This window comes from Pseudorca crassidens, chromosome 11 (assembly GCF_039906515.1).
Source record: "Pseudorca crassidens isolate mPseCra1 chromosome 11, mPseCra1.hap1, whole genome shotgun sequence".
NCBI classification, from domain to species: Eukaryota; Metazoa; Chordata; class Mammalia; order Artiodactyla; family Delphinidae; genus Pseudorca; species Pseudorca crassidens.
Genome location: NC_090306.1, coordinates 43525739 through 43544718, shown reverse-complemented (window position 1 = coordinate 43544718; position 18980 = coordinate 43525739). Strand labels below are relative to the sequence as shown.

At 56.9% G+C, this 18980-nt stretch overlaps 1 protein-coding gene across 1 annotated transcript in view; it reads left to right on the top strand.

The window, feature by feature from the left end:
• The first annotated feature begins 1553 nt into the window (after nt 1–1553).
• Nucleotides 1554–18980, top strand: part of FAIM2 (Fas apoptotic inhibitory molecule 2) — a 33259-nt gene continuing 15832 nt past the window's right edge. The window contains exons 1-11 of the mRNA XM_067696468.1: nt 1554–1812; nt 5131–5326; nt 7995–8098; nt 8516–8580; nt 9054–9107; nt 15209–15259; nt 15561–15600; nt 16092–16129; nt 16670–16757; nt 17048–17143; nt 18809–18862. Coding sequence (XP_067552569.1) covers nt 1798–1812; nt 5131–5326; nt 7995–8098; nt 8516–8580; nt 9054–9107; nt 15209–15259; nt 15561–15600; nt 16092–16129; nt 16670–16757; nt 17048–17143; nt 18809–18862 — 801 coding nt within the window. The 5' untranslated portion in view covers nt 1554–1797. The remainder of the gene's footprint in view (nt 1813–5130; nt 5327–7994; nt 8099–8515; nt 8581–9053; nt 9108–15208; nt 15260–15560; nt 15601–16091; nt 16130–16669; nt 16758–17047; nt 17144–18808; nt 18863–18980) is intronic.

Below are 18980 nucleotides of genomic sequence, written 5' to 3'. Positions count from 1 at the left end.
TATGAAAGTACAGAAGAGCACATCTAACCCACACTAGGGACCAAGGAGGCTTCCTGGAGGAGACAGCACTTGAGCTGCCAAGCAGGAGAAGGAAAACGCTCCAGAACACAGACGCAGAGAGGGAGGGGAAGGCCAGAACCCGGAATGCTGGGCAGAGCTTCAGCAGCAGTGCCAGGGCCAGGGAGCAGCTTGTGGGAGGAAGGGGTCAAAGAGAAGGGCTTGGGGAGGAAAGTGATGGGGTGGGGAAGGGCTTGAGTGTGTGGGGACTGACAGAGCACCTGCACAGGGAGGCCCAAGTTTAAGCAAGTGTGTTGGAAATTGGTGGTTATGGAGTGGGAGATACCAGGTGAGTAGAGGTGATAAAAAGACTTCAGCAATTTACCTGCTGGTCCAGAACCCTGCTGTCTCACCGGCAATTAGGTGGGTCCACCTGGGAGATGACAGGGAAGCAGAAGGTAGGGGGCCACCCCCACCTGCACCAGATCTTGGTTTCTCATCCCATCCTACAAGGTTCAGATCCTTCTTTTAGGTAGATCTCTGTGTCCTCACCCTGGGGCAGCTCCAGGAGATTCCTCAAATAATAATAACTCAGATACTCACAACCCTTTGTGGTCTTCAGTGTGCTTCCACCATCATAACCCCTGTGTCTCACAGTAAATCTAGGATGGACAGAGCTCCACTGTTATCCTCCTTTCCATAGGAGAAGCTGCAGCTCAGAGAGGTTAAGGCTTTGTCAAAGTCACACGGCCAGTGGGTGACTAAGTTGGGACTCGAGCCCAGCTCTTGAAATGGCAAATCCCACGGCAACACTGCAGCAACTGCAGAAAACAAGGCCCGGTGATGGCCGAGTCCCAAGGATAAGACTGGGAAAGGGGGTGGGACAGGCTCTGGAATGGGGAGGATGACAGATACAGGGGCGGTGGAGGCTGAGAATGGAGGCAAAAAGGGAGCAGTGTAGGGGGTTGGAGAGGTTTTGAGACAGACCTAGAGGCCTCTCCAGAAAGATCTGGTAAAATGTGCCAGCAGGGTTGAAAAAAATACAAGCTGCATCCTCCCAGCCCCATGTCTCTGTGACAAGGTAGGGAGGGGTCTCTTGCTCCCATTTCACAGGTGAGAAAAGGGAGGCAAGGAGAGGTAACCACATGGCTTGCCCAAAGGCCCACAGGAACTCAGGGCCCAGGGGGCCTTTTAGAAGCCGGTAGGGTAGACAAGACATCGGAGACTTTTCCCCCTCCAGCGTGAATGACGAAATAGAGATGATGAGAGGGGAGGTGGTGATGGAGAAAGCAGGGCCGCATCCAAAGAGGGAGAGGAAACAGGCAGAGGTACAACGGAGCCTGTCAGCGGCAAAGATGGTGGAGAGATACGGCCCTGACACCCAGCTCCAGTTACAGGCAGGCAGCATCAGCTGGTCGGGTGTCACGGACTCCCGGCCCCTCCTCCCGCCCGCTTGGACCCGTCCACTTGGGCAGTTCCGCAGCGCAGAGCTGCCTGGTCCCTGAGCGGTGAGGATACCAGGAAGGAGGGGGCGGGAGGAAAGGGCTGTGCGCCGCCTCCTCCACTTCCGCTTGCAAATCCGCAGAGGTCTCCGCCGCAGCCTACAGGCCCGCCCTGGCCCCCTCCTCCCCCCATCGCCCGCCCCCCTCCCCGCGTCTGGATGGTACGCTCCGGTCCTTCTGGCCCGGCTGCAGTGGATGTTGCTAGAACCCACGCGGAGGAAGGAAGAGACGCAGGCAGGCTGCGGTGACCCAAGCGGCCGCCCGTGCCTCAGGGACCCCTTCCCGGAGAGACGGCACCATGACACAGGGAAAGGTATCGGCATCTCCCCCACCTGCATCATCCTCCATCCTCTGGTTCCCTCATCTCCCTGTCATCCTAAGCAAACTCTCAGGACCACTGTAAGCATCCTCCCTTGGCTCTTATGCGAAGGTCCTCCGTGGTCCTTGCCGAAGTCAGAGGCCCACAAGGCCTGTTTCAAGGAATGGGTTGTGGCCTCTTCCTGCCCACCAGGCTCACCTCTCCTCCCATCTACATTCCATCAATTGCTTTGGCATCACAGGAGCCTTCACAGACGCCATGTCCCCTTAAGGAGTCAGCTTAGGCGTCTGGTGTGTGTGTGTGTGTGTGTGTGCACGCATCCCCAGGGTGAGCCCTGAGGGGCAGTCCCTATAGGGCACCCCCACTGTGTCCAATCCCAACCCCAACCATATATTCATCTTTGACACCCTCCACAGAACCCCCCACCACCACCACCAAACTCCCTGTCATTATTCCATATCTGGATACAGCCCCTGTGGTTGGGGGGTTCCTATGGCAACCCTGCTTCAGGATGTTCTAATTTTTGTTTTCGCTTTGGCCAGACATAGGACTGAATGGGATCGGATAAAACATCTTCTCTTTTTATTCCTGTTTTAGGCCTGAAGTGTAGGGGAGGAGCTGGGGCAGAGACTTGGCTGGCCTAGTAGGGTTATGTAACACCAATAGCCTGTGGAATTACACAACCACCAGGGCCTGGGGCAAAGAAGGAGGGTCCTCTGGCCCTCTGCTTGGGGGTGCTAAGGTTTGGGCAGAGAAAACAGAAGAAGGGCCTCCCTTCCACTCCCCTTCTTTTCTCAGAGATGAGCCTCAGAGCCAATGGCATCTTTCCTGGGCTCTCAGACCCTCCTTTCACTGTTTTTTAAGCTCATCAGGCCTCAAAATGATGTCATTGGGTGATACCACCTCGTGCCATTTGGACAGACTTCATTTGGTAATGCTGGACGTTGGGGGTCCAGGGCCTAGGGTCAGCAGGGTGGTTGTTGGTGAGGAGGACGAATCTGGACCGGGCTGAGGTCAGAGGTGATAATTCTTTTCCCAGGCACAAGCCCTGGGTCTGGGCTCAGAGAACCTTGGTTCCGGTGGGCTGAAATGGATTCTCCTGGGCATGACCCTTCTGATCTGGGTGATGAAGGGGGCTGGGGAATGGGGGGGATGAGCCCGGGCCCTGCTCCCACAGGCCTGGGTTTTGAGGCCCTTCCCTAAGGACGCAGGGGTGGGGTTCACCATGGTGAAGATGAAGAGCTCCCCGCTCTGCGGATTCTCTCCCTCCATTTCCCACCTCCACCTCCGCCAGTCACTTTGCTGACGCTGCTTCCTGTCCTGAGGTGAATGTATGGCCCCTGCCTCCTCGGCCCCTCACCCCCAGCTTGCTCCCAGGCTTTCTGATGATGGAAAAGACCCCTCCAGTTCAGTCATCCTCAGGGCTGGATGGAAGAAGAAACGTTCTGGTGCTTGTTCATCTCTGGGCTGCCTCAGCTAGATGCTGCTCGCAGAGAAGGAACTTTGCAGCCTTCCTCAGTGGCCCTGCAGGTTTAACTCATTCTTTTTGGAACCAGACCTAAATCCCGTTTGTTTTTTGAGGTTCAGTCCTTTCGGTGACGTTTCAGTTTTCATACCATCCCCGCATCCCCAATCTTCCCTTCCCTGGCGGCATCATTCGGGCCCTCCCAGCCCCTATTTTCTCACCAAAGCTAAACTTGCACATTGTGGAACCGGGGCCATATCTGAGTGTAAATAGACTTGAATTTTCAACCCGCCATGGGATATTTCCCACTGGGCCTCAGTTTCCTCATCTGTAAGATGAAGGAAGGGGCTGAATGAGGAGGTGCTTTCCCCTTCCATCAGTGACAGTCAGATTCTGTTCTGGTTTGAGGGAGAGGCTGAGGTTCCAACAGCATGAGGCCAAAATGGACTCTTAGCCAGGGGCCTCTTGCCCCTCCGCTCCCCTGCAGCCCCCATTCCTCTTCCTCTTTTTTTTTTTTTCTTTGTCTGCACTGCAGCCCCCATTCCTCTTCCTCTTTTTTTTTTTTCTTTGTCTGCACTGCCCACAGCATGTGGGATCTTAGTTCCCTGACCAGGGATTGAACCCGTGCCCCCTGCTGTAGAAGCATGGAGTCTTCACCACTGGACTGCCAGGGAAGTCCCCCTCTTCCTCTTTTTTTCCCTCTCCTCTCCCCTTTCTGTTTCCCTGCTCTCCCATCCCCACCCTCCTTGGTCATCTCCAGCCCAGCAGAAGGAGGCCAGCCCCAGTGGACGGTACCTGGGCTCTGCAGCCCAGTGGGCCATGTGTGGCTCTGAGTCATTCTTCCTCTCTGATCCTCAGTTCCTTCATTTAAAAACAGGGATCAAAATACAACGAGCAAGGTAGCAGGGAGATTCAATGAGAGGACCTTTCATTCAGTAATACTTTTAAGGGCCTACTACTCTGTGCCAGGCCCTTCCCTGGACCCCAGGGAAATGGTGGAACCATATAGCGCCAGTCCCTGCCCCGGGGGACGGTGACCACCAATGGTGGGCTCTCCTAAGAATTTTCTCCTTCCTCAGTTCTTATCCCAGCTCCAGTGTGTGCCCCTGGCCAGCCCTGACCCCCCTGGAGCTCAGTTCTCCCATCTGTAAAATAGGGAGATTCTTTTTTTTCCAGATTTATTGGGGTATAATTGACAAATAGAAATTGTATATATCTAAGGTGTGTGGTATTTTGATATACATATAACTGGCGGAATGGTTACCACAATCAACCTAGTTAACACATCTATCACTTCACATAGTTACCTTCTGTGTGTGTGTGGCAAGAACACTTATGATCTACCCTCTCAGCAAATTTCAAGTACACAATACAGTATTGTTAACTATAGTCACCAGGCTGCAATTAGATCTCCAGAACTTTTTCATCGTGCATAACTGAAACTTTGTGCCCTTTGACCAGTATCTCCCCATTCCCCCCACCCCCCAGACCCTGGCAACCACCATTCTACTCTGTACTTCTACGATTTCGACAATTTTAGATTCCACATATAAGTGAGATCCTGCAGTTTTTGTCTTTCTGTGTCTGGCTTATTTCACTTAGCATGATGTCCTCCAGGTTCACCCATGTTGTTGCAAATGACAGGAATTCCTCCTTTTTTAAGGCTGAATAATATTCCACCGTATATATACCCCACGTAAAATAGGGAGGTTCTTGTCTGCACCACTGCTGTTCCTAGTGCAGGTGAGAAAGTACCCATGGAAGTTCCAGAAATTGAGGGGCTGGGGAAGAGGACTTAGAAGGTGCCCTCTCCCTGGTGACTGTCTCTCTCTGCCTCTACTCCACAGCTCTCTGTGGCTAACAAGGCCCCCGGGACAGAGGGGCAGCAGCAGGCGAATGGTGAGAAGAAGGAGGCTCCAGCAGTGCCTTCGGCCCCGCCCTCCTATGAGGAGGCCACCTCTGGGGAGGGGCTGAAGGCAGGAGTCTTCCCGCCAGCCCCCTCGGCTGTGCCTCTCCACCCCAGCTGGGCCTATGTGGACCCTAGTAAGTCTCTCAGTTCCTGGAGGCTGGAGCATCAGGGGGAGTGGTGGGCCCAGATGGAAAACCTGCATAGGAAGAAGTTGCCCAGAAATAGACGCACTGTATGGTTGTTGTATGAGGCTCTGATGTCAAAGGTTTGGGATTTGGAGGACTGTTCTGAGGGTAGGTCAAGGAGACCTCCATGAAGAAGGACTGATACAGTTTCTGCAGTCATAATTCCCTTGGATGGGGAAGAGGGGCTTTTTCAAGTCACCAAGCTAGGGCAAAAAGAGGGGACAGATGGGGGAGAAAAACCAGGGGCTGTCCTAGAAGAAAGGGTTGCAGAGAGGGAGTGAGGGAGGTCAGAGTGGACACAGGAAGGAGCAGTACGAGGCTACAGCTAACTGTGGCCTCAGCTGGGGCTGCCTCCCTGTGAGTGTGGGTGCAGTTTGCTGACACGCTGGCTGATCTGAAACCAGTCCCCGTGGAGGCCCCAGGGTTGTTTAGGGCGGGGGCCTGAGGATCCACTTCACTCATCACTCTCCTTGTCTCTCTACCCTCCCCCAGGCCTTAACTGGGGGCAGGAGAGCAGGATGTGGGGAAGGTGTGTGGATGCCAGCCTTAGCATCCCTCAGGGCCAGGCACAATTCCTCGGCCGACCCACCCGGGCTGACGCCAGCTCCTTGCAGACTAAGAATCGGGCTGGTAGGGGGCCCTCTGTTCGGTGTGGCAGCCTGTGGGAGCTTTGCCTCAGGGCTGGGAACGTACAGCTCCCGCAAGCTGCAAGGAAGTCTTCCTCGGCCCCCTCGGCCCCCTCCCCCACCTTGTCACCCCACCCCCACCCCCAGCAGAATTCTAGAAGGGATCCTGGGGACAATGCCTCAGACCGTCTCTACTCAGGAGGAGCGGCCACCATGGTCCACACCTCCCACCACAGAGCCCTTCAGCCCAAACCCAAGCAGACCCACCCCACCGTCATCTACTGGAGGGCCTTTGAAGGTCTGGTGTTCATGGGAGCCCTTCCTCCTGCCGCTGACACCCACAGGACTGCTTTTTCTCTCCTTTTCTCCCCCTCTGTGGCCTGGCCATTTGGGCTTTGGTGGGGGACGTGGACAGAACATGAAGGAGTGAAGGATAAGAGGTTGAGGGTCTCCAAGCCCCAGGTTGGCAGTGGGTCCACCTCCCTCCCCCTTCCTCATTTCCCATATCCTCGTTGCCAGGACTGGCTGCCTTAAGGAATGTTTTCCAACGAACTGTCAGGGCAGAGGAAGGCAGCTCATTTCAGTCAGCACGTGACAAACATTTACTAAGCGTGCACCAGGCACCGTGTCTGGCACTGAGCTAATTTCTGGGGATGCATTGATTTGCAAGCCCTTCCCTCACAGAGCTGACAGTGTAGACAAGTAAATGGATGATTACCACATGGTGAAAGGCAGTGATGGAGGCCTTGGCAGTTCAACTAACCCGCCTGACAGTCAGGGAAGACTTCCTGGAGGAAGGGGTATCCATGAGGGGAGTCCTGAAGGATGGCATGTATTAGCTTGGTGAAGAGGTAGGAAAATGAGTGTCCAAGGCTGAAAGAAAGAATGTGCAGGGGCCCAGAGGCAAGAGAGCACATTGCTGAAAAAAATATAGTCAGGCTGGAGAAAAGTAGAAGGGAGTAGTGTGCAGTGGGGCTGGAGGACTCGTGGGAGGCTGAGGAGGCTTTGTTAAGGAACTTGAACTTGAGTAAAAGGCAGTGAGGAGCCATCAAAGAATTTAAAGCGGGACAGTGCTGAGGGCAGATTTGAAAGGCCAAGACAGGCTCTTGCTGTGGAGGGGAAGGTCATGGAGAACTGCAGGGATGGTGGAGAGCAGAGCGGACACATCTGAGGCCTTAGGAATGACCCAGACGAGGGATGGAAGAGAGAGGGTGGTGTCGTCAGCGTCAGGCACAGAGCTTTCACTTTTCTCCGTTTCATCCCCGTGAGGTGGGTATCACTAACCCATATCCCGGAAGAGACAAAGAAAGCTGGTGACTTGCTTAAGGCTGCACAGCTAGTCAGTCCTGGGGAGGGATCCACGTGTTTGCTTACAGAGCCCATGCTCTTCCAAAAGCCTGAGTTCTGGGACCAGGCCCCCAAGCTTTACCCACACCCACATGCCACTTCTTGCCCTTGTCCTGGCTCTGTTTCCCCTCCAGCCTCCCCCAGCTCTGGTTCCCAGCTGGAGCACCAGCAGGTCCACCCCACCTACGAGTCCCCAGTTCCCACCCCCGGGACCTCAGAGCAAGCCGGGGTAGGACCTTTGACTCTGGGATGTGTGAGGTAGCCCCGGGGGAGTGGCTGTCCTTCTCTGATTCTCAGCCACAAGGGAGCCAGAATGTCCAGGAAGGGGGATGGGGGGGGCACAAGAGGGAAGGGCCACATTTGTATGGCAGAGCTTGGGCCCCAGGGAGCTCCCGCTTGGGGTGGGAAGGGGAGATGACAGTTCCTTCTCACACTCAGAACAGGAAAGGTGAGGGGCAACCTGGGAGAGATCTGGGATCTCTGTGGGATGGGATGGGGTGGGGCAGGAGGAGGTTTGAGAATGGGGCTGGAGAGAAGGGCGTTGCCTGGTCCAGAAAGCCAGTCTGACAAAAGGTAGCTCTGAGCCGTTGGGGGTGGTGTTTATGTGTGTGGGAGCGCTCACGGCCCTCCCCCTGCCCATCCAGGCAGCAGCTCTAGCTATGAGAGTGGTTTCCCCACTGGAGACCATGAGCTCTTCACCACCTTCAGTTGGGACGACCAGAACGTTCGCAGAGTCTTCATCAGAAAGGTAACTGTCTCCCCCAACTCTCCCAGACTGGGAAGCTGGGTGGGGGGAGCCTCTCGAGAAGCCGCTGGCCCAGCCTCCTGCCCAGAGGCCATCCCTCTCCCCATCCTTGTGATGCCAACTGACGGCACCTACTGGGAAGTTGGGGTGCCCACTGCCCCCTGCTGCGGCTGAACACGTGGTCTCTTCTCTCCAGATGCCATGGGTGTGGGCTCTGGAGTGTCTTTGCTGTCCTTTCGCCTTGTCCTGGATTCATTCCGATGCCCCCTAAGAAGGAGGGTGGAAGGCCCAGGATGCGGGTCTGGAGGGTAGATGGAGTTGCCGGGAAGTTGGGGTCTCCCTAAGCCTTGCTGGGGGCCTGAGCCTCTCTGGCCCCCAACAGGGCCCCCCAAGCTGAGCGGAACCCCCTCCCACCCCCAGGTCTATACCATTCTGCTGATCCAGCTGCTGGTGACCTTGGGTGTCGTGGCTCTCTTTACCTTCTGGTGAGTTGGCTGTGTGGAGCCGCACGTTCCACAGGTGGTGGCGCCAGGTCTCGGCCTGGGGAGGAGGGTCCAGAGTCAGACTGTTCTTAGAACCGTCTGCCTGAAGATGCTGGTGCAGGGCAGCGGCCCACCTCATGCTGGGAAGAACCTTAGACCGTGCACAGGGAGGGGTCCTCCGTCCAGCAGGGGGTGGCCCCGTGCTTTCTGGGCCTGCAGGTGTCTGTGAAGCAGTCGTTCCTCTCAGATGCAGCAGCCCTACACCTGGGCGCATCCACGTCTCAGCCTGAGACTGGGAGACTGTGGCTGGAGCTCCCTCCCCCACCAGGGGTGTGGTCTCTCCTTTCTTCCTCTCGAGTCCTGTGAACTGGCGGGTGGGGCGGGGGGTGGGGGGGTGGCGGGGGCAGGTGCAGATGTTGAACTAGAAATGGAGACAGAGGGTAAATTCTGATTCTCTCTCCCTCCCTTCTCTGCAGTGACCCCGTTAAGGACTATGTCCAGGCCAACCCAGGCTGGTACTGGGCATCCTAGTAAGTATACCCAGGCCCCTTCCCAGAACACCCTCCACAGCCAAGGTGGGAAATCTCCGCTGACAGAATCCCAGCCCATGACCTCTCCCCATCCCATAGGAACTGCCTCATAAGAGCATGGCCAGAAGGGGCCTTCTGGGGTGTGTAGAGCTGAGGGGGAGGGGAGGAGATGGGCGTTGGTTCTGGTGCCTGCCCAAGGAGGGAAGGGTGGAACTGGGGTCATGGCTAGGGAGACCCAGACCTTGGCCTGGAGGAGAAGGGGGGCTGGGACACCTTGGCCCACACTAATGATAATGTTGCTACTCAATATTAACATAGTTGTAATTAATGCTTGTGAATTATTAATCATAAGAGATACCACTTATAAAGTGCCTAATAAGGGCTGGGCATTGTTCTACGTGCTTGATATGCAGTGTTGCATTCACTCCTCAGAAAACTAAGTCTCAGAGAGGTTGAGTAATTTGCCCAAGGTCACACAGGTAGGCCGTGGTAGAGCTGGGATTCAAACCCAAGATTCAGGTTGAGGCTTGTACTCTTAACCCCTCTACTTGGCAGACTCCCTTCCCCTCGAGCAGTTGGCTTCTGCTTATATACTCTACTCTTTAAGGAGCATGGCAGGTGACTTGAGAGGTTATTCTGACCCTCCTATGTGGGCAATTAAGGAGTCATTCTGGATACTTCCAGGCCAGACCACCCCGTTCAAAGCAGAACTACTGTCAGCAAAGTCTCCTTCAGCACCTACTGTGAGCCCAGGCCAGAACTGGAGCTGGTGGAGAGGAGGCCTCTGCAGGGGAAGGTGGTGGGCATACAAGGCAGCCTGTGAAAGAGCAGCATTCAGAGGAGGGGGAGCCCTCAGTCCATGTCAGCGGGTGCGCCTCAAAGAATGAGCCAAGGGGCCTGGGGACTGGGGTGACTTAAGTAAACGCTTGGGAGTGGGAGCACACGTGGTACATTGGGTAAATTAGGGACCAGGCTGGCGGAGCACCGCAAGCCTCCGTGAGGGGAATCGGGACATCCCAGAGAGAAGCGAGGCCTTCCGGGGTGGAGGCTCTGAATGTCCACCCAAGGAGCTTGCACACTACAGCTGTCCCAGGCCTGTTCCTGGATGGGGGTCTGGTGGGAACGTAGGCTCAGCCCAGAGCCTCCTGGACCACCCGAGCCCAGAACAGTCCCAGAGTGGGCCTCAAGTTAACAAAAGCCAGCCAAAGCCTGACAGGAAGGAGACATCCTGGCCTCTGGGGCTCCCCGGAGGAGTGGAGGAGGAGCTCAGCCAAGTTGGGGATCCCAGGGGAGGAGACATTCACACCCAGAGCCTTTCTTAGGGCACAGGACAGAGGGCCTGTCTGCAGACCAGGCAGGGAGGCGGGCATTTGGGGGTATGGGGGGCACTGTAGGCTAAAACTGATAAGGCCCCAGGAACTGCCACCCCGGCCAGCCCCCGTGGCGGGTTGGCATGGCTCCCGGCACATCAGCACCGCCTGGCAGCCTCTGCGCCCTGCCACCTCGGGAATGCGGTCCCCAGGCCCCTCGTCAGGCCTCCTGCGGGAGGGTCTTTGGGACTCTGTGCCCTAAGCAGATGGTGGCAGGGGGACAGTCCAAGAATAAGCAGGCTCTAGAATTGAGGGCAGAGTCCACCCCACTGAGAATGGTGTGAGAATTTGACCTCTGAATGGTGAGAGGTCCTTCCTCCTCAGCATCTCCAGGCAGAAAACAGATGCTGTCCCAGACTCAGGGGTGGGTGGGTGTGGAGAGAAGTCGGAAGTGGGCATGGACCGTGTGCTTTCCATGGAGCGTCGCCAAGCCTTAAAGGTGCTTGGGAATTCACCACCAAGATGCTGCCCTGTTCTCTAGAAAGCCAGCCTGTTGCTCTGCCCCATCCTGCCCCCTCCCCACATCGCTATCCAGTCCTGAGTCTGCCTCTGGGTCTGAGACCTAGCAGGTCTGACACCTAGTGGGTCTCACGTCCTCCAAATACCAAGCCCTTAATAGCAGTAAGAATAAAACAGGTCTTTTTCTATGTATGTAGCACTGTGCCATGTGATTTGCAGATATTCTTCATTTGATCCTTAACAACAGCCCTACGAGGCAGATACAGTTATTATCCCCATTTTTTTTTTTTTAAAGAAGACGTTGGGGGTAGGAGTTTATTAATTAATTTATTTTATTTTTGCTGTGTTGGGTCTTCGTTTCTGTGCGAGGGCTTTCTCTAGTTGTGGCAAGCGGGGGCCACTCTTCATCCCGGTGTGTGGGCCTCTCACTATTGCGGCCTCTCTTGTTGCAGAGCACAGGCTCCAGACGCGCAGGCTCAGTAGTTGTGGCTCACGGGCCTAGTTGCTCCGCGGCCTGTGGGTTCCTCCCAGACCAGGACTCGAACCCGTGTCCCTTGCATTAGCAGGCAGATTCTCAACCACTGCGCCACCAGGGAAGCCCTATTATCCCCATTTTATACATGAGAAAATTGAGGCTCAGAGAGAAGATGTTGCTTCCTAAGCAGCAGAGCCAGGATTGAACCCTGTCTTTCTGATTGAGAAGCTCGTGCACTTCCCCTCCATGCTCTGCTGCCTCCCCACAGCCTGGGACTGGTCCTGGAGCATCATAAGTTGGGGGAGGACACTGGGTTTGGACCCTGGCCTCCACCTGAGCCTCGTGCCTTGGTCTTGACATTCTGTAAACAGACCACGGCTCTAGCTCAGGCCCTGAGGCCCAGGCTCTGACAAGCAAGTCTGTCTTTCACTTCTTCTGTGATTTATTCTTCGCTCCCTGGGATGGCAGCCTTCCAGCACCACCCCCTCCCCCGCCCACTCTTTCTCCAGGCCCCAATCATCTCCCTCAGTGGGCTCTGGCCTTATTGTCTGATTGCTCCCTCTGAGCCTTGGCAGCGGGAACTGTGGGCCTCCCTACCGTGCAGGGGAGGAGTGAGGGCTGTGGGGTGGAGGTGGGGGGACCGGACAGAGGAGGAAAAGTGTGAGACCAGACTTGGGGGAGGTGGGTCCGAGCCTCTCCAGGAAGCTGTCAGTTAGCCAGGTTCTAGTTATAATAATAACTCCCATCTTCAGGTCCCTACCCAGTGCCAGGCTCTGTGCTCAAGGCTGGACTGCATGCTCTCATTCAGTCCTCGCTACAGCCCAGTGAGTTGGTACCAGCATTCCCGTTTTACAAAGCAGGAGGCTGGAGCTCTGCAATTAAGTAGCCGTTCAAGGTCACACGATGGTGGTGGCAGAGCTGGGATGTGAAATGAGGGTCAGGCTCCCAAACTGCCCCATACGCTCCAGGTCGTCCGTCCCTCTGCCCTTCCTCCCGACCACTCGTCTTGAGGGTTGAGGAGCTCTGGACCAGAGAGAAAAGGAGGCTGGGCCCTGCCCTCAGGAAGCTTCCAGTCTGGCCAGGGAGACAGGCCCCACAACCAGGATACACATAGACAAGGGTATTATTATTATTATTGTTGTCAAAGTAACTGGTGACTCAAGGGAGACCGAAAGAGAGCAGATGCTGGGGTATTTCTTAAAAACTGGGGCAGGACGACCCCACTGTTCCTCACGGAACAGGATGGCCTGCAGCCCTGGCCCTGGCACTGAGAACCCCTCCATCACTGTGACAGCAGTGATGCCTCATTTGAGAACCCCTGAAGAATAGGAGAGGGTGAGGATGGAGGGCTCCTACTTACCAAACCCAATAGGCTCGTCTCAACCCCTACCTTCCCTGTGCTTTCACATTTCACCCAGAAGTACTTAAAGATTGCCTAAGCCGTGCCAGGCCCCGGGTTGGACAATAGGTTGTTCCAGGTGCTACATCTGGGTGGGGATCAGATGAGCAGACCCATGGGGTGTGGGGTGCAGGCTTTGGTTGAGTTATGCCCGTGGTGCACAGAGGAAGCCCCTCCAACCTCAGCCCCAGGCATCCTCGCCAGTCGGTCCTTTCCAGTAGGGGCAGAGAGTGGTGGGCACACTGTGAGGGTGCAGAGGGCCATGAGGGTAGATGGAGGGGCGGAGTGCGGTGCGGGGTGGGCTGCAGAGGTAGGCGGGGGGGCGGATCAGGCAGGGCATCACCAGGTCTTTGGAATTTTAAACAGGAGAGTCACATGATGGGATCTGCCTATAGCTTGGAGAGTGGAAGGCAGGACTGGAAGCAGAAGGACCCGATAGACAGAGATGACCCGACCTAAAAGGGTGGTCGTGGGGATGGAGAGAAGGGGACAGATTTGAGAACTGCCTGGGTAGAGGATCAGCAGGTCCAAGTGATTAGCTGGGCATGGCAGGGTGAGAGTCAAGGCTGACCGAGGTCGCTGGTTGGGTGACTCGGAGGCTGCATGACATCCTCTGCAACAGGGGATGCAGGAGAAGGAGCAAGGAAGAGGGCAGATTCGGCTCTAACCTGCTGCATAACAGCCGTGTTTGCCCAGTAGGCAGTTGGTTATTCAGGTCTGAGGTTGAGAAGGAAATTCTAGATCAGAAATATGGTGTGTGAGTCATGGGCATCTGCCTGATACAGGGAGTCCTAGGAATGAGTGAGCCCACCCAGGAGGATCATGAAGAGACAGTCTGATGGGAGAGACCCTGTGCTGAAGGAGATGGAGGAGGAGTGACCAGGGAGGTAGGAGGGGACCCAAGGCTGTGTCATTGTGGGACCAGGGAAACAACGAGAGAGATCAGATGTCAGCATGTCCAGGTCAGATAAGGATGGACAAGTGTCAGTTGGACTCAACAAAGTCATAGTGATGTGGCAAAGCCAGCTCTCATTAAGTGGGACAGGGGCTGGTTTGTTAAGTTGAGGAGTAATTGTGAGTTGGAGAAGGTGCCGTGAGTGGAGACAACTTTCTGAAGAAGCTTGGCTGTGAGGGTGGGTAAAGTGGCAGTAGCTGGAGCCGGGAAAGATGTTGGTTAAAGATGGAGAACAGCTGAGGAGGTTTGTGAGGGAGAAGATGTAGCCGTGGATGGCAGGGCAGTTGAGGGTGTGGGACCCAGAGGCTTGGGGGGATTCACCTGGGATGGGAGGAGGGACAGGAGGAAGGACACATAGATGCACGACGCGATGTTTGCAGGCGGCAGGCAGGGAGCCAGTGGAGCCCCCCACCTCATCTCGAATCTTTCTGGGACACATCAGGCCAGACCAGGCGGGAGAGTGAGGCAGCCTGGGAGGTTTGCAGATGAAGGAGGATGGTTGGCGTTGTTGCTGTAGGGGATGCGTGAGAGAACTGAGGAGGGAGATGGGGAAGGATGACAGGTGCCGTGTGTTGAGGGCACACTGAGAGCTGGAGACCATGCATTGGTGTAGGCACCAATCTAGGTAGACATGAGCATGCCCGAGCCTTGGGTCTTCAGCCCTCATGTCCCACCTCCTGGACTGGCCTCCACCTCCACTGCTCTCCAGAAAATCCTTAATCCTTGACCCCTGTCTCTGGGTTCCACCTGAGCTTCCTGCCAGTCTCCCAATGGATACGGCCACCTGATCCAGAAATTCATGCCACAGGTACTTCTTGCTGTGCCAGGTGCTGGCAGGACAGACAAGATCATTGTAGGTAGTGACAGGGCCAGGGAAAGGCCTAAAGGAGGCAGTATGGGGTAGTGGTTATAAGCTAGGACTCTGGAGGAGAAAGCCTGTGTTCTAACCCTGCCTCTGCCATGTGGTAGCTGTATGACCTTGGACAGCTCACCTGGCCTCACTGTGCCTCAGTTATAAAGTGAAGAACGTGCTTCCTAGAGAAGATATGAGGGTTATATTAGCTAATCCTCATAAAGCATGTAGCCCTCTGCCTGGCATATGGAGAACACTGTATATGAGCTTTTCAAAATATATATAAGTAATAAGATATTGTCTGGGGGGAACCACTTTGCACTGGGTGGTCAGCTACCACATGGCACCCAAGATTCAGTATTTCTAGAAGCAGGCTCATCTTACTCCCCTTCCTTTCTTTTGGAATTACACCATCACCCTGCCCATTGCAAGGTTCTGAGATGATCGTGCGCTTAACCAACCCCTGCCCCTGGCCCGTGGCAGCCTGCTTGGTGCCCTGTGGGCAGGGGTGGCAGAGAGTGGGACGAGCAGGGGCCTGGGCGGAGGGCCTTCAGGGGCGGCCAGCTCTCGCATCCGTCTGTCTCTCACAGTGCCGTCTTCTTCGCGACCTACCTGACCCTGGCCTGCTGTTCTGGACCAAGGTATGATGACGGCTTGAGGAGCAGCATGGCTGTGGGAACGTGAGCAGGACCTTGGAAGTCCTGGCCCCAGTCCTGCTTGCCGCCAGTGCACCCCTGAGACGGCCCCATCCTTCTCTGGGCTCCATCAAGCAGGCCTGCCCCTCCCTCCTTTACTTGGCACCTCGGGGCGGGGGGAGGGTGAAGGCACAGATGGGGGCACATGGGGATGTGGCTGAAGGAAGAAGCTCCGAGGACAGCATGACCCAGCCTGTGCTGCAGGCACGCCCCCTCTCTCCTCTGAACTCGGTGGCTTGCCTTACAGGAGGCATTTCCCCTGGAACCTGATCCTCCTGACCATCTTTGTAAGTGATGTGGGGACAGATGCTGAGTGAGGATGGGGGGGAGGAGAGCTGAAGGGTGAGCTTCGAGGGCTAGGAGTTGGAGGTAGCTGATGTGAGGTCACTGGGGGTGGCAGGGGTATTTTCGCCCCACTTCTTCTGCAAAGACACCCCACCCTCTCTTTCCAAATAGCCTTTCTCTCCCCACTCCATCCACTCCCTCTTTCCATTGTGATTTTGTTTTTAAGAGGTTTGTATGGGGACTCCTAGAGCTATGGATAACAAGAGCTGGGGGTGGGGGGAGGGTGTGAATCTTAGAAAGGGGGACGAGCAGGGCTGCAGAAAAAAGAAAGGGACGGCTGGGACCTCCTTCACCGGGAGAAATCCTGGAGGTAAATGTGTGTGTGAGCAAAGCAGACCCAGAGTTGAGGGGTACACGCAAGGGGTGGAGACCCAGGCTGGCCCTTGAAGGTGTCTGGGCCCCCAGCATTCCCTCATCCTGCTTCTCCTTTCAGACCCTGTCCATGGCCTACCTCACTGGGATGTTGTCCAGGTAAAGGGGCCAGGCGGAAGGGGGCTGGCCACACCCCGAGGGGAGCTGCCCCAAGCACAGTCCTTCCAGGGAGCGTTTGGACGGGGTTGGGGGGGGGCGTTCAGGCAGGCAGGAGACGTGGGCTTGGAGCGCGCTTCTCCCGCACTCGGCCTCCAGGACCTGGCCAGGCTGGTGGGTGGGAGTAGGAGACGGAGGAGAGCAAGGTGACACCTCTCAAGCTGCAGCTGAAAAGACCCCAGGTTCATGATCACACAGTTCCCTATAAGCCACCTCCAGGCACCAGCACAACCCCTCCCCACCCCCATTCCCACCTCTTCGAGATCCTTCTAACAGGATTCTGAGTGTGAGCATGTTGGGGAGGGTGAGTCCCAGTAGAAAGGATGAGGAAGCAGAGAGAAGGGGGATCCTGGGAAAGGGGAGAGGCTGGGAGCCAGAGGTCGTGGGATCAGGTCCTGGCAGAAGGGGAGGACCTGGGAGGAGGGCAAGGGGAGACCAGAAGCCCTGCCCTGAAGCCGACCCCCTGGCCTGCCCGTCCTGCAGCTACTACAACACCACATCTGTGCTGCTGTGCCTGGGCATCACGGCCCTCGTCTGCCTCTCGGTCACCGTCTTTAGCTTCCAGACCAAGGTCAGCCCTGGGGCCTTCGGGCTGGGGAAGGTTGGTGGGGCGGGGGCGGTGGGCTGCAAGCTTGGATTCCCCAGCTGGGGGAGGTAAAAGGCATGCGTAGTGTCTGGGAAGGCCGCCTGGGATGGGAGGGGGAGGAACAGCGGGTTCTGGGGTGAGCACGGGAAGGTGGCCTGCTGCCTCGGCCTCGGCCTTCTGGCCAGCACACTGCCCAGCCGGGGCCCCCAGGAATGCCGGGCCGCTCCGTGCAGGCCTGAGGGCCCCGGCAGCTGACGCCTGTCCTACCCCTGCAGTTTGACTTCACGTCCTGCCAAGGTGTGCTCTTCGTGCTGCTCATGACTCTCTTCTTCAGTGGACTCATCCTGGCCATCCTCCTGCCCTTCCAATATGTGAGTCTCCAGGTCTCCCAGCCGGCCCCATGGGGATGGCGGGGGTGGGACTGCCGGCCCGAGGGTGCCGTTTCCTCCTACACCCTCCAGGGAAGGCCGCGAGCCAAGGGCTCACAGCCTGCCATCCTGTCCTGCCCCGGGCTGCTTGGCAGTGTAAGCAAACAACGAAGCGAGGCTTTTCTTGACAGGTCTGGGCACCTGCCCACTCCACAAGCCACATCCGCTTCACCTTTCCCATCTTCTCCACTAGGGGGGAGGTGAGGCTGAGGGGGAGGGCTCAGATCATTTAAACCCTAGGCCGGGGAGGGGGCTCCGGAGCTCCATGGGGCCACCAGGCCCAGAGGGGCCCTGAGGAAGGGCTTCCTGGGCCTCTTGGGGGATCAGTCAAGTGCAGAGAGGCAGGATCTGGCTGTCCAGGCAGGCGGGAAATGGGTCAGTGGGGCTCTGAACATACCCCTGCCCCATGAGGGTGTCCATGGGGACAGCTGAATCTCAGCTCTTTAAGAAATGTCTGGCCTGCCTGGGAAATCCCACTAAGACTGCTCAGGGCTCAGTGACCCATTCCAGGAACTCAGGCTGCTGCAGGTGGAGAAGGGGCGGACTTGGGGCATCACAGGAGGGGGTTTGAACCCTGGGAACCCAAGAGAGCAGCTGTTGGACCCGTGCTGAGGGCTCAGGGCTTGTACCTGCCGCTACCTCCTCTTAGCTACCTCTAGTACGGGGGTCCCCCACTGCCCCTTTGCTGCCGGGCTGAGAGCAGTATTCCTCACTCCCCCTCCCTACCCCATCCTGCCCAGCCCCAGGTTATTGCCTCCCAGTCCAGAACGTCAGGATTGGTTCTGGCATTTCCTTGGCTCTTCCCAGGATCCTGTTGACGAAGGGAGGAGCCGGAGCTGGCCTGGGGGCCCTCTGTGTATCTAGGATGGGGGGGAGGGGTACAGGAAGGGGCCCCAGAGCTTCCAAGAACCCTTTATCGACCCGGGTCAGGCTGATGGAATGCCTGTGTTTCCAGGAGTCTTCTGCGGGAAGGCTCTTCAGAGGGCACGGCTCGTTTGGCACCTCTTGCAAGGTTTCCGCACTCAGCTGGGTGCCCCTGAGGCCCGGGGGGAGCAGAGGTTGGGAAGGGGTGCCGTTCCAGCCTCTGCAGGGGATCCCAGCAAGCACAGCTGGCAGGGATGCCAGATGCCCCCCCAACCCCTGGGCCTAAGTCGTTGTCCCCTTCTACCTGAGCCCCTTTACCCACACAGGCAGAGCCAGGAAGCTCCCGACATGGGGACAGACGGCACAGGGATGAGTCCACACTGGGAGAAGGGCACAGCCTCAGGCCAGACCCAGGCTGGGAGGATGGCAGGGACCCCATAGGATGAGTCACCCTGGGCCAGCCTGAGCCTGGGGCTGTGTGTGGAGGAAAGAAGTGCTGGCCCGTCTGGACCTCGCCTGCCAGCCCTCCAGGATCACTGTTACCCTGGGGCTCCCCCACCCACCATGAGCACGCAGGGGATTAAGGACCTCTCAGTCTGGGGCAGGGTTGGGGGGGGTGAGAGAGGGCCCCCACTGGGGAGGTCTGTGCCACACCCTCCATTCCTGGACTGATCCCTTCTCCCTGCCCCTCTGCCGCACTGCCCATCTCGCCATCCTTGAGCCCACTTTTTGTCTGCCCTGCAGGTGCCCTGGCTCCATGCAGTGTATGCCGTGCTGGGAGCAGGCGTGTTTACGTTGGTGAGTGTGGCCTCCCGGGGGCCCTGCCTTCTCAGCCTCCCACCATGTCCTCAGGTCCCTCCACCATCCCCATCTTCCTCATAGTCCTCTTCTCTGAACCCTTGTGAAGTACCAGTGG